This window comes from Urocampus carinirostris, chromosome 15, assembly GCF_059441175.1.
Source record: "Urocampus carinirostris isolate Australia breed hairy pipefish chromosome 15, RoL_Ucar_1.0, whole genome shotgun sequence".
In the NCBI taxonomy this organism is placed as follows: domain Eukaryota; kingdom Metazoa; phylum Chordata; class Actinopteri; order Syngnathiformes; family Syngnathidae; genus Urocampus; species Urocampus carinirostris.
The window spans coordinates 11,480,206-11,494,893 of record NC_142363.1 but is presented as its reverse complement, the minus strand read 5'-3'; the positions used below and the strand labels follow the sequence as shown (position 1 = coordinate 11,494,893).

At 37.9% G+C, this 14,688-nt stretch overlaps 1 protein-coding gene across 1 annotated transcript; it reads right to left on the bottom strand.

The window, feature by feature from the left end:
- Window positions 1-1,009: 1,009 nt before the first annotated feature.
- Window positions 1,010-14,646, bottom strand: qpct (glutaminyl-peptide cyclotransferase). The gene is made up of 7 exons (XM_088354909.1): window positions 14,155-14,646; window positions 7,808-7,954; window positions 5,662-5,937; window positions 4,491-4,658; window positions 4,282-4,381; window positions 2,483-2,599; window positions 1,010-2,399 (listed from the first exon to the last, which is right to left on the bottom strand). Exons 1-7 carry the CDS (start codon window positions 14,230-14,232, stop codon window positions 2,224-2,226), a joined length of 1,062 nt encoding a protein of 353 aa, XP_088211035.1. The 5' UTR covers window positions 14,233-14,646; the 3' UTR covers window positions 1,010-2,223.
- Between the last annotated feature and the right edge of the window lie 42 nt (window positions 14,647-14,688).

Sequence of the window (14,688 nt, the reverse complement as noted above, 5' to 3'; positions counted from 1 at the left end):
GGAGAACGCTCTCGAACCTGCAGATCTCTTCTTGGCTCTTGGGATCACTAGTAGACCAGCATTTTCTGAGCGAAGGCTCCGGACCGGAACATAGGGGGAATATCAAATCTGAAAGATATGAGGGAGCAAGTCCATGCATGATTTTGTATAACAACAGTTAAAGAACGGGTGGGAGACGAGTTGGCCTGGAGAGTGATGGGTGCCACTAGGATGTACTTGCCCAGGACACACTACAGAAAATATTGCCCCCTATAACCCTAGTGCTCAAGGGATCCAACTAACCAACTTTTATCCCAAACGTTTTGTTTGCTAATATAAAACCGCAATGGATGTCGTTAAATCTTCTTTGTTTTATTACGGATCCTTTATTTTTAGCCGCAAATATTTTTGGAGTGGATCATATTTTTTGATAATGTAAATCAAAAATATTTGTTTTCAAATAGTTTTATTTCAATTACCCTTTTATTTTTTTATCTTTAAACATTTAGGTTCCATGTTTGTTTTTTTATTCATTAATGAAGGCAAGAATTTCTCTCTATAGATAGTGGGGTTAATTACATGGCCATCTGATGGTGTTTTCCTTTGTATTTGTGCATTTGAAGAAAATAGCACCTGCACTTTATTTTTTGTTTACTTTGTCAAAATAGCATCGTAATATGATGATGACATGCACGTCAAAAAGGCCTAGCAAAATGATTAATGATTCAAATAAACGCCACTCCATTACATACAGTATATCTGAATAAAGTTTTAGACACTCTTGAACAAACGTTTTTGTTATTATGCAGCATTTATTTGTTAATCATATTACAGAGAGTACACATTTGGCAATGTTATATACGACTGATTACCTTTTCTATATATATCAGGACCTTTTTTGTGCAACAGCAGCTTTAGCATTTACAGTTTCATAGTTACTGTCTTTGTTTAAACAGTTGATGAAGTTCTCTTAATTTCACTGTGACAAGTTTACGAAGACAATCTAGCCATCAATAATCACAAAAAATAATTAAACCCTAGCAAACAGGATTTTATTCACTTTGCCATCTGAGACAAGATACGTAGGATGAAAACATACAGAGTAAACCTTCTGCATGAAAGGTTTGTCTCTACAAATATTGAACAGAAGCACTAAACAAGACAGAGAGTCACTTAATGTGCAAGTACACTAGCTGGCCTACACCACGTACATGTGAGTGGTCTATTTCAGTGTTTCTCAACTGATGGGTCGGGACCTAAAAATGAGTTGTAGACCTGTTTTCAGTTGGTAGCAGGCCTTTACTTTGTCAAAATAATGCTGAAAAAAAGGAAAAATAGGGTCGATTACACTCCTTAACAATAGTTGTCAATAATCCCCTGAATGATCTCGTTGACCTGTTCAGTCAACAGACAAGTTTAGGAGGGACCAGGGATGAAGGGAGGAGAGGTGGAAAATAGAGACAACAATGATAAAGTCGAAGAAGGGAACAATTGGGAAATTGACAATAGTGTTGAAGCGCCGGTATAGTAAATTGGTTACAAATGTCGTTTTTAGGTTTTCACCCGTTTTTTTAATCTATATTAACTACATAATGAAAAGATTAGTGTTGTTTATGTGCACACTTTATTAATATTTAGAATTTATTTTAGCAGTGGCTATTTTAAACCAGTTTTAGGGAGTTGCTTATTTGCTATGTAGGTTTAAATGTACGTATTTACGTTACTTGAATTTGTTTTGGGTTCACTGGTTATGTTTTTTTTTTTCTTTTAAGGAAAATTGAATATATTCTACTAATTCTGCTTCAAACTCCACAATCCTTTCATTGGATACATTTGAGAAGTGGATTTTCCGTTTAATTTGGGTGGAATGGTGGGTCCTGAAGAGCCAGTTGAAAACGAGTGGTCTAAATCACATATAAAAAATGGTGCATGCTACAGTAAAGTATTACGACTAAAATTTTGTTTATTTCAAATGTATGGTATAAATTATTTACATAAGTAATAGATTTTCCTAAACCTAAAAAGAAATAAACCTTTGTTATTTGTGTTCTGTTTTTGGTTGAAACAGATTCCACACACATAGCACATGTCCATGACCATATATGAGTCAAAATCCACAATTGTAAACATAATTTACCCATTTCAGCAGTCAGGGACTATATTTCAAACATGCATTTAAAACACCATGTTAATAAAGTTCCACTGTTGATAAAAAAAAAAATCCTAAAATATGCAATGGTAAAGTTACATGTTTGTATTTACGATAATTGTTGGTCGGACATTAAGATACTCCAAAACAAAGATCTGCACAATCTTGTTGAGGTTTCCAATAGTGGCCTGGTCCAAGTTCTGTTCATTGTCATGAAATGTGTGCCACACGCTGGGGAAAGGAGTGGGAATAAGGTGCAGGATGCGGACACCTGATAATGAAGAAAAGGAGGAGGTTAACCCATCGTGTATTAATTAATAGAACATGCATTTGAGTAGCCTACTATCTGCAAACCTCTGCTCAGGAATGGCACGTGATCATCATCAATATGGCTAACAGGTCGATGTGGCCAGAAATATTCCTCATCAGTTAGATGTCTTTCAAGATGATTTAAAGTATGTAGACGCTTTTCTGGGCAAAAACAATAAAATACCTTAATGTAAACCTTTAGAATATGCATTGATGATGACATTGTACTGTCAAATTAGATGACAGTTGAAATTGAAAGCAAGTGACATTAATATTGTGGCTAAAGTTTTCAGAACTGTCTTTGTATATGTTTTGTATTTTCTCGTTTTTTTTTCTTTTCAATCATGTCGCAACAAACATCACATCACAAAAAGAACTAATCACCTTTCCTTTCCAAAAAAATAAGGGAAGAGAGGTATAGAGACCTGTCTCCAAAATAACTTTGAACACTTCTTATATCAATTATATACTAGAGGTATTATATGCTAAAATATTGAAAAGAGTCTAAAAATAGTGTCAGAATTTAAATGTGGAATGTCACTTAACACATTTTCTCATTATGTTTCAATAACTATGTACTACTAAAACACATCTAGAAAAATGATCCCACTATAATTTACATATGCACTTTTTTTTGTTGTTTAAAAAGCAAAATGATTAATGAATGAATTGAAAATTAAGCCTATACAAAAAGTCTCATGATTAATGTATTTGGGAACTCCAGTTTTCCAGATGCAAATACATTTGTATCACGACAAAAAAAACAAAACAAAAACCTTGAATTAATTTAGGGGATTTCTCAACTATGGCCTGGAGGCCACTTGCCTGCCTGCCAGACATTTTCCGGTGGAAAAAAAAACGAAAACCAATTCTGCAAAATTGTAAATTAAACTTCTAAGGTTTTTGTTTGGAAACAAAACAAAACTCAAAAAGGATAGATTTTAGTATGTTGAATTAGCCCCCTCTCATAATTTTGATTATTTGCCCCCCATGTTCCTGCTTGGAGCCTTTACTTGAAAATGCTGGTTTAGTAGTGACTCTAAGAGCCAAGATGAATTACGTAGGTTTGAGGGTGTTCTCCATTCAGCACCCAGTGCTGTGGAATGCTCTGAGGCATGATAGGCAACCTCAGTGGAAGTGTTTACATCTTTAAGACACACTTACATTCTGTGGCTTATAAGTTATGTTTACCTGTTACTCTTGCTTTCTTGTTCTTGAGGGATATGAACAAGCCTGGATGTTGCATGGTGCATGCATTCTGAGCCATCGTATCAGCACTTGGACCTGATGCTATAATCTAGAACCTCTTGCATCAGTCAAAATTTTGGGGCAAGAGGCTGTCAACTAGATTTTCTGTTATTACCTTATTTAATTTTAATGATGATTGTGTATTGTTTGTTGATGCCCTTGCAACATCAATTGCACCCTGGTCATCCTGGAAGAGGTCATTTTCCTCATCCTAAGGTTTTGTAGTTTTTTCTTGCCCTCATGTAGGTATTAGATCAGTGCATTTTGTAATAGTAGTCTGTGCAGTCCTTTGAGAGTTCTTGTGAGTAAGGGCCATCAAATAAACAAGACTTGACTTATTTTTGAATGGTTCTTGTATCCCTTTATTATCTGTGTGTGCCCCCAAAGGAAAAGTTGAATCACCGCTGCACTAAAGAGTAGAAAAGAAAACTTTCATTTTCAAATTTATTAAACAATCAGAAAGAACCAATCCATTTTAGAATGTGCTGCAACTATTGAGATCTAATCCCGTAAATTCTGTATTTTAAGGTTTAAACTGATTGTTGTCTAATGGTTGGTGGTTGAAGAAACCAAAGCCAATAAAAACATCTATTCACCTATGTTCTGCAGCCTGGAAAGCCAGGATGTTGTGGCAGGGAACTGGTTACCAAAGTGTGGACTTGGGGCCCCGATTAGGTCCAACAAAACAAATAGATCCTAGAAGAAAACCCACACATATGCTTGATTGATGAATATCAGATTATTGTCATTTTAATATGAGACCAAGGTTAATTATTTTTAAATTTCGGGATGAAGTGAAGCTTACGATCCCATCCAGCTGATTGGTGTCCGTGTCTTCGGGAGGATGCGGGGTGGTGTGCATCTTCTGTGCTAAGTGACGAGAGCCATACAGAGAATCATGAGGAGTCCAGCTAACAAAAGCTTCCTCTCCATCGAAGAAAATCAATTGCAAGGTCAGGTTGGGCGAGGAAGCCTACAAGAGGTGATAAAGTGACAGCATGTGTTTTAGAGGGGATTTTTAATTATTTTTATGATTAGATATGTTTCTGTCTTGATTCAAATGTCATATTTCCATCAGTTTCCCACACATCCTAAACAATAATCTACTGGAATATACATTCCCACCCTAAGCAAACTTATTTGTATTCAACAGAATCTCGCTTCCCCAGGGACTTTTTGATGGATGTCTGAATTCGATAAACACATAGGTTGGCTGACCTATGGCTGTCACTGGGCCTGTTTCTGCCCATTCAGTGGGAAGATGCAGTGATGCAAAGGATAAAGAAACAGGCAGCATGAATGTTAAGCGTGTTCTGAATTTGTAGTTTTCTTGCAGAATGCAGTACTTTGGAAAATTAATCAAACTGCCTGAAGAGGGGAAGTCAGTCCAATATTTAAGGAAAACATTTGTTGGCTTTACAAGGAGAAGACAAAAACTGTAATGACATTAAAAGGAAGAACATATGATACAAAAGTAAGGATAGGGGAGTACCACTACCAGCCATCGAACAATGCCAATACCAGGCTTATTTTAAAGCACCGTATGAGTATTCCAAATGGTGGCTGATGCCAGTATTTAGTTCCCCCCAGTGGCTGTTCCCATACAGATTCAGGAAATTACTGTATCTTTTCTTTGTTGGTGTCGCAAAGAACTGTGGAGTTGTGGTACAGAGATGAATGATACATGCTACCTCTGTCTATCTTGCTAAACAAGCCTCATGTGCATTGATTGATTTCTCCATGACATTTCCAAATAATTTCACATACTGTACATATATTCATTATACTAATTCATTATTAATATTCAAATAATAACATTTTTAAGCACCTTGTATATCTGTGTGAGGTAGAAGGCATCATCTGACTGTCACATTTTCCATTTGCTTAATCTACTGGGGCACACAGGATTCAAAACAGAAAACCTACCTCAGTTTAATCTTATTTTTTATTTAATTTTTTTCAACCATATAGTATACCTTTTGGGTTTTCAACTCTCCATCAAGGGCTCGCACCAGCTCCAGTATCATGGCACACGGAACAGCGGAATCAGTGGCGCCCAAAAACTCCTGACCATCCTGTTGCATGTATTTGGAGTCGTAGTGACAGGCAAGGACTAGGCGGCGTTTGGCTGATGGATTGAGAGTGGCGACAAGATTGGTGAAGGTGAGTGGCCCGTATGGTGTCTGTGACAAGAAACTGTCTTCTGTCACTTCCCAGCCTGCTCCAAGGGAACCCAGGGTTGTTTTAATATGCTGAAATAAAGGAACCACGAAAGAATGGATGCTGACCTTTAGGCAACTCAAAGGTACAATTATTATATAAATCTAAAATATGCACTGAAATATATTGAATGTAATTTCAGGTTTATTCGTAAAATCCTGCAAAACAGCTGTGGTTTTGTTCAGTTTAAAGTAGACACTCAAAATAAGAAAACAATATATCAGTGGATTTTGAATTTGCAAGAAGGACAGAGAAAAGACTTAAGATAAGAAAGTCCAACCCATTCTAAAGACCCTACCCTGAGCCCTTTCTTTTTATTACATATCCTGGTTACAAAAGCATATCCGCTTTATAGGGTGTGGAAAACAAAGAACTGCAACATGATTGGCCGATGGTGACAATGATCAATAGTCAAAACAACGAACAACAGTGCAGAATAACAGTCAAAATAACGAACTGGCATCCTGTGAGATCTCCTTTGCAGATGATCAATATTCAAACAAAATAAACACATCAGGTTTATTTTAATATGTTGTAGCTTTGATTCCAAATAGGAGGTTTGACGTGAAGAGAAAAAAGTTGACATAGCTGCTTGGGACAATAGTAGACTTGTCCGACTCCAAGGTATAAAACAATAAATCGGATTACCCCAAGAGGGAATGTACCTTGAAATCTAAAACACTTGTTGAAAGTCGGCCAACAGAGGGGGCAAGCGCTATTACCACTACAGCGTCCCAGGGATGCAGGGAACATGGGAACCAGGGGCGTTACTTCTTTCTGACCGACATCTTTTTGACTAATAATAAAATCTCCTTCCAAGCCACTTGAGCTGAGTCAACTTAGTCTTCTTTTACTTCCATCCAGCGTGTCCAATTTATTTCAGAAGGATACCAAACCAAGTTTTGCCATGCCTCACTTTACACTACATAGTTTTTAAGTATTTTATACATTAGGTTTCCGACAGAACAAAAATTATAAGTCACAAGAGGTCCTTAAAAACAAGTATTTTAGGTTTCCCTGTTGAGTATCTAAACTTTGCTTTCAGTTGCAATCATTTTGATTGTCAACATGTTTGACACATATTTTAAACATTTTAGTTCCATTGTTTTTTTGCACAATGTTTTTCCTTTGATTTAAAAACAAAAAACAAAAAACAAACTAGACATTCTGCAGAAGGGGTAAAGTGCAACTTATGTAATAGACCTTATCAGTCATTATTGACAGCAGTGGAGCTCTGTCACCAACTATTGTCTATCTGTGTTAGTGTAAATAGAACTGAACATGCCTTATGGTTCCCTTTGGTTTGTTGACAAGAATTAGAATTGGAATCGAATTCATTCTGATTGATTACAATGGTGTGTTCATTGTTAGCAGCAAGAGTAGATGTGGCACTCTAGGATTAAAATCCAATAAAAAACGATATAAAAGTAAAGTTAGGATACATAGTTAATATTTACAATGTAGTGCTTATAGACAGCCTACATTTTAGGTGCATCAGAACATAGTTCAGTAAAAGTAGATATTCAGTGGCAACATAATGCAAAGATAACGATAAAATATAGAATGTTACAACGTTGTATATCTTTTTTGGACAATCTCAGATTTCGTGTTCATCTTATTTAAATGTGTCACTTTTTTTTGCAATCACCAAAATCAAACCTCTTCTTTTCTGACTTGATGTGTATAGTAATTTTTACATAATTTGTAGCTGCTAATAATGTTGCATCTGAAATAATGAGGTGTGTTAAATCACTGAAAAACACAGACATTCTCGGAATGTAATTGAACATGTCAAATGAGCTGTGAGAACCAGTAGAACACCCAAAGTGGTTCTTGCGGGTTGATTACCCTAATCTAGGGTTATGTTGCCATTTCTGTCATAACCATGATGCTCAAACTCACCTGCTGCACCGCCTGGTTTCCCGGGGAACCTGGGTACCTCGTCACAAGCAATGGCCTTAGGTACCTTTGCCACATCAGGTTCAAGTCTGTGTGGGACAAAGCTGTCTGGATCTCACCGGGTGAAAGTGTAATTGCTTGGTGCTCAAACTAAAAAGAAAAAAAAGCCAAACAATTACTTCATTGGGATTGTTTGCATATGTAGATCTGGACTACATACTACTTTTTCTTACATATTTTCTTTTCCATGCAAATGACATACACATGGTCCCAGTTATTCACTGATTGGTCAAATTCTTAGTCTATAAAATGTGATTGCCTGAAACATTTACAGTACTTAGTTCTACTAGAAAATGTGTTACCAGGATTCAATATGATGAATTCAGAGAGTTGATTCCTGTACGGGCAGTGGTGTTGTGGTGACTATTTTTGGTGTGTTTAATATTTTTGTTAAAGTGGAAGTCAACCCAAAGGATTTCCTTACTATTTGACTCAATGCTGTATTTTGATGATTATCATATTTGTAGAATATGAGATAAAAAATTCAGAATTCAACTGTTTTTATTCATCTCTGGAAGTGGCCATTTTGAGAATTACATAAAACTGAAGACGACATCACAACCAACACTTAACAACAAATCACGGTGCATCATCTTAATTTGACAGGGTTCTCAATTCGAGTGCCCCCAGAGATTTGGATTTTATTTTTGAAAAATATTTTACAAACGCAAAATGTCATGCTTTGACTTTGAAAAACCTTTAGGTTGACTTCCACTTTAAACAGTGGAGGCACGTGAGTACATAGTTCTTGTTCACAGTATTTGTTATTTGTTGCACCAGAATACAATATAAAAGAAGAACATATTCACCAGCTACTTCTGTTACTGCGAGGGACTTGTATTTCAGAATAAGAATATAGTGCAGGAAATTATTTGTTACCTATGAAATTTTCATAATTTTGTTCATTGGTACATGTTATCATGGCATAATCACTTGATTATTGTTGCTATGTATCCTGATAATTTTTAAGAAAACCACAAACACTTTCAGTGAGAACATTAATGTTGGTGCTATTTATGAAGATGTTGTTTTAAAAAAAGAAATAGGAAAACAATACTTAATCTCCATTGACTTCATGAGTTTGTCTGATTTAGATTTTTGAGGTAAGAATCAGTAAGTTTGATTATATGATTTATTTGAATTTAGGTCAAAGTAGAAATAACTTAATGGGGGGGTAATGTTTTTGTTATAATATTGAATGAAAGTGACAAATAATTTTGAATTTGTATTTCACATTTTTATTGTGTATGCATTAGTTTTATTAGTGATCTATGGACTTTGAATTTGAAGTCCTTTTACATGTGTATTTCAATCTTAGTCTGGAGGAAAAGGACTATAACAAACATGCCCAATGAGGGACATAAAACAACTTTAAAACACACAATTAGACAAGATTAAAGATACTACAGGTATGCCAACCAAAAGCTAATTTCTGAACGTGTGTGAAAGAAAATCAATAGAATGAGAAAGTCTTAGGCCCTTCAGGTAACACAATAAGACCGACACAATTTATACAGGAAAGTTAGTTTGTGAATGTGTAAGAAGAAATCTCGTCAGTAGATGTCCGAGATTGTTCTGTGAGTTTAAAAGGGTTGGAAAAACATATTGATTTTCTGATTCTGTGGGTTACTTGGGATTGGTCTCAAAGTCCAGGCTGGAGGAAAACGCTGTTGTCTTGGAAACAGACATTAGAAACCGTGAAAATCCATCTGTTTTAGATGGACTCGCCATCTCCATTATTCACTGAGCGCTAGAAATAAGATAGCAGTATCATCTTACTAATAACTGGGCAACAGAAAGTGTGAACTTATTTTCCAGTAATGGCTTGTTTTGTTTCTATTTTCAGGGTTAAATTTGACACAGTCCAGCTGTCTTGACTGGTTTTCTCTCTCTCCCACTTTCACTTTACGTTGTATTTTTTGGTCACTTCTTCCTTGGCTCTAATATCTACTCACACCTGGTGTCACTTGCCCTCTCCTGCTCACTGTTTAAACACTCCAGCTTTTGGACTCGCTGCCAGTTTTTTGCCTCTTGTACCCCGTTCCAAGCCTTCTTTTCATAGCTTTGTTGTTTTTCCAGTGTGCTGAACCCTTTCCTCCTTTCTCGACCGTGACTGCTTCCTCTGGCGATTAAGATACAGCTGCCCTGGTGCCTAAAGCCATGTGATCTGAACCCTGCTTGAAATTAAAAAAACACTGTATTATCTGCAATTCTGCATTGTGCTTTCACATCACCCCGAGTGGGTTTTTGACAGAATGAACTAGCCAAGATAGAAGCAGCAGACATGGGCAATGTGCGCCCCTCCCTCCAGGCCCAGCAAGAGACTGTAGATGCAGAAATAAACCTTTGCTTCCCTGAATGCCAAAGTTGTGAGATGAGTGCTACACAAGTACACTGTTTGGTTGAACATTTCGGACAAACCTAAGGTGATCAGGGACATGCAGGGATTCTACAGTCCCACGGTATTCTTGGCTGAGGTACCTTGACCGTCCAAAACCAGTCCACCTCTACCCACGTCCACTGATGCCAGTCCCGTCCACCCTTCTCGTCCTGAAAAATTCTCCAGAGAGTCCAATAATGTCGTGGCATTTCTCACCCAATGCGAGATCCATCTTAGCATGATGGAAACCGCTTTTCCATCGGAATGATCTATGGTCACCTTCATTGTGGGCCACGCCTAAATGGACTCGAGCTTCGGCAGTCTGTGACTCCTTTGAAGCATTCACCGCCACTCTTGGATGGGAAGATTGCACGTCACTCGTCTCTCCACCACCTGGCCCACCCAAAGGAGGAGCAGGTACTCATGGACGTCAGGAACATGCGTCTCTCTTCCCTCAAAGAAATAAACAACGTCTAGAAGGATGCTGATTTTATTGTGGTGAGATGGGGCATTGGGTCCGTTCTTTTCCCACCAGAGATGACATGTACAGACAAATGGACACTGCAAGTATCATTAGTAAAATCAGTACATACACTAAAACTTGTGGTACTATCCGAGCTGTGGTTAGCCATGGCCAATTGGCAAAACAGATACCCGTGCTAATTGACTCTGGTGCTGAGTCTAACTTTATGAATCCCTCTCTTGCCAGGTCTCTCAAAGTAGGCCTGCAGCCTCTTCCACACCTACGTGAGGTGCATGCCATTGACAGATTTTATAGGTGTGGTTACACATGTTACTAGCCTTGAATGTTAAGTTTGCTGATGGTCATTGTAACAAGACCAGTTTGTATGTATTGGATATGTTTCTCCATTCATTGTTTTTTTGTTTACCATGGTTATCTGTACTCAATCCACAATTTGATTGGGGATCTGGGTGAATTATTTATTGGAGTAAGTCTTGTCAGTCCTCCTGATTTGAATCCTCCCCAGAATATTCAAACAATCACGAGAAACTCTGAGATCCCTTCTGCATACCACGACTTAGCTAGAGTGTTCAGCAAAGCTAAGGCTCTGCCACCCCGTAGACAATACGATTGTGCCATAGAACTGGTTCAAGATTCTGTACCCCCTACGGGTCGTTTATATTCACTATCAAGCCCTGGGCAAGAGGTGATAGATCAATACATTCGATAATCTTCACAAGCCGGCATTATCCAAACCTCAAAAGTCAGCTGCCGGTGCAGGTTTCTTTTTTGTGGAAAAGAAAGACAGGACTTTGAGGCCTTTCCTTGATTATCGGGGTCTCAATGACATTATCATTAAGAACACGTATCCATTTACCCTACTTTGCACTAGCTTGGAGTAAGTCAAAGAAGCTACAGTTTTAACCAAATTAGATTTGATAATCATTATCATCTGGTCAGAATTGGAGAGGATGATTAATGGAAAACTGCCTTGAAAACACCTCCCGGACATTACGAATTTCTAGTCATGGCTTTCGGTCTAACAAATGCTCCAGCTTTCTTTAAAATCTTGTCAATGATCTTCTTAGGGACCTGCTTAATCGTTATGCTTTTATTTATTTTGATGACATTTTTTTTTGGTGAATGCCTAGACTTTGTGTCGGAGGTGGTGCAGTAATGGTACAACAAGGGCTAATAGTGACTAAACCAGTTGGGACATGGCAGGCTAGCCGGCTGCTAAAAATGGCTAAGTGGGACCGATCAGCGGAAAGATGGGAGGCTGGCTGACCAAAAGCATGCAGTAACCACCCAGGATAACCGCAACCTAACTACAAAAATACTACCAGCAACAAACACAAACCCAGCCGGGAGAAAATACAATAAGCACGGCAGGCAACCCAGCGAGCCGACTGATAACAGGACTAACTCAGGCCAAGCAAAACTGAAAGCCTTTGGGAGCCCACATTGTAATGGGGAGATATCTGGAAGATATTATTTCAATTGTAAAATATGCGGCAGAAAACAAGACAGGAAAAGGCACAAAAGCATAACTGTGAGGAGGCAAAGGCAAAAATAGTATGCAAGCTGTACAAGATGACAGATAGACTAACTGGACGCAGCTAGGGATGATCCAAGCAAGCGACTCGGACAAAGGTCAGAAGTCCCCCAGCAACACAGTAAGTAAAGTTCAAATTATTCCAAGTAGAAATGAGCGCGATGCATTCGCTGATCACTAAAATCACTGTCTGTTTTTCAATGGGGCACGTCATTGTTTTGGTTCTCCTCGTTCTCTAGTGACGTCACAGCTCTTGGAAATATGAGGTCAAACTCTCTATTTTGAAAATGTATTCCTTCAGATCCATGGCGCATGGAATATTTCAAAACATATCTGCATGATTGTGGGGAGGAGCACTACACCTTCTGTGCCTAATTGGAAAATAAAAGGGTATTTTGTAATCCTTTTTGTCAAAAAAATGTGACTTTCATAAACCGTTGGTCAATTTTCTTGGGTCTGTGCTAGTTAAGGGGTGATCAAGATGGATCTGTCCAAGATCATTGTGGTTGCAGAGTGGCCCATCCCTAAGTCAAGAAGGGAGGGTCAATGGTTCCTAGGGTTTTCCAAGTTCTATCGCAAATGTACCCGTAACTACAGCCCCTTTTCCACATGGTCTCACTTCCCCCAAGGTTAGGTTCATCTGGTCTTCATAGTGCACTACAGCTTTCAATAGACATAAAACAGATTTTTTTTTTCTCAGCACCTATTTTGTCCTTACCTGACTCTTTTTGCTTGAGTGTGATGCTTCTGACATTGGGATAGGACTTAGAGACATTATGCCAGGCATGCCCGATGGTCCTTGTTTTTAACCAGTTTTGATTATATTCTTATCGTCCTGGTACTAGCTATATTAAACATCGCATGCATTTTGCTTCCAACCCACCCCAAGTGGGTTCATGACATAACTACATAAACACAATAAAATGAACAAGCTAAAAACCCAAACTACAAAGATAATTTTTTAAGACCACACCAGTAACATTCCAGCAAATTATGATTCTTGATTAAACCATTTTTAGCTTTTTTTTTTTTTTTTTTTTACATTTTACACTTTCTGACAGTTTTGTTTACTAGTGTGCTGTACCTTTTTTGGCAAATCCCAATTGGCTGAACTGTGGTTGGGAAACGTAAACAAAGTCTATGAAAAGATGCATTCAAAAGTTAGTTTGTTCTGCACTGCAGAACGTGTTATTTGTACTTTGGCATCCAAAAGTATCTTTTAAACAGGGGTCCAGGAGTATGTTATTCGGAAAGGCCTGCTTCGGTGGTATAATTACAACATAGCACACAGTGAGATGCATAGTATTTTAAATGGTAGTGTGGAGTCACACTATGTTAACTACAACAATGCTCTGCAAAGAGCCAAGGATTATTGAACCCTGAGAGGGTTAACGTGGGGTCCACTTGAGGTCTATAAATACCAAGCCCTGCGACAGGAAAATCAATGCCGAGTGCTGCCATAGCAACTACTTACAGGCTAAAACCACAAGAACACGAGAAGCTGGAATATCCAAGCATGATCAGGTAATTCATGTTCAACACCTCAGTGACGTTTGGTTGACACACCTTATTACATTCCTCATAGATGTTTATAATATATAGTGTGTAAGTGCAGTATTGATAGTTGCAGAGAAAGAGGCCTTTCTGGGGTCTTTACCAGGTGGGTGGATCTCTTAACAGTCATAGGGGCACTACTTTCGGTGGTGGTCCTTGGGCAAGTACAGCCTGATGGCACTTATGATATTTTTACACGAGAAAACACCATAACAAAATCAAATCAAAATTTTGAGATTGGTGTTATATATACAAACGTACCGTAACTATATTACTATAGTAACATAATAATTTAATTGTAATTATCAAAAGGAGTACAGTATATTTAATTGGCCTACCTTTTCATGTGTCCAGGGAATTCCATCACAGCAGACGATGAATGTTAACCAGACAGCAAAAGGGGCGAAAAAACGCATATTTCAAATGACAGAATTGCCACACTGCTATCTTCTCTGTGAATTTTTCCTTCTGGCTCTGTCTCACGCAGATCATGTGAAAGGAGCAGGGAGCGCTCACAATTATTTGCTGCGCGACTGTCTGCGCACGCATGTATGAGTTACACGCCGAGTGCATCCATCGTCCATCATCGGCTAATAAAACGTTTGAAATTAAAACCTTCTTGCCTTGTTTATTTCGACCACTGAAACCTACATTTGTGCTATCGTTAAAGCTTTTGCTTACATGTCAACATTTTATTTTTGTAGTCTAGATTAAAATCTCCAAAATGTCTACCACTCTTCCTACACAACCTTAATAAGCAACACAATAAAATAAATAATAAAAATCAATAAAATGTAATGAAAAAAAAAACACGCAACACGGTAAAACCCTAAAACAAAACAGAACTCTCTATCACGTGGTATCATAATCAC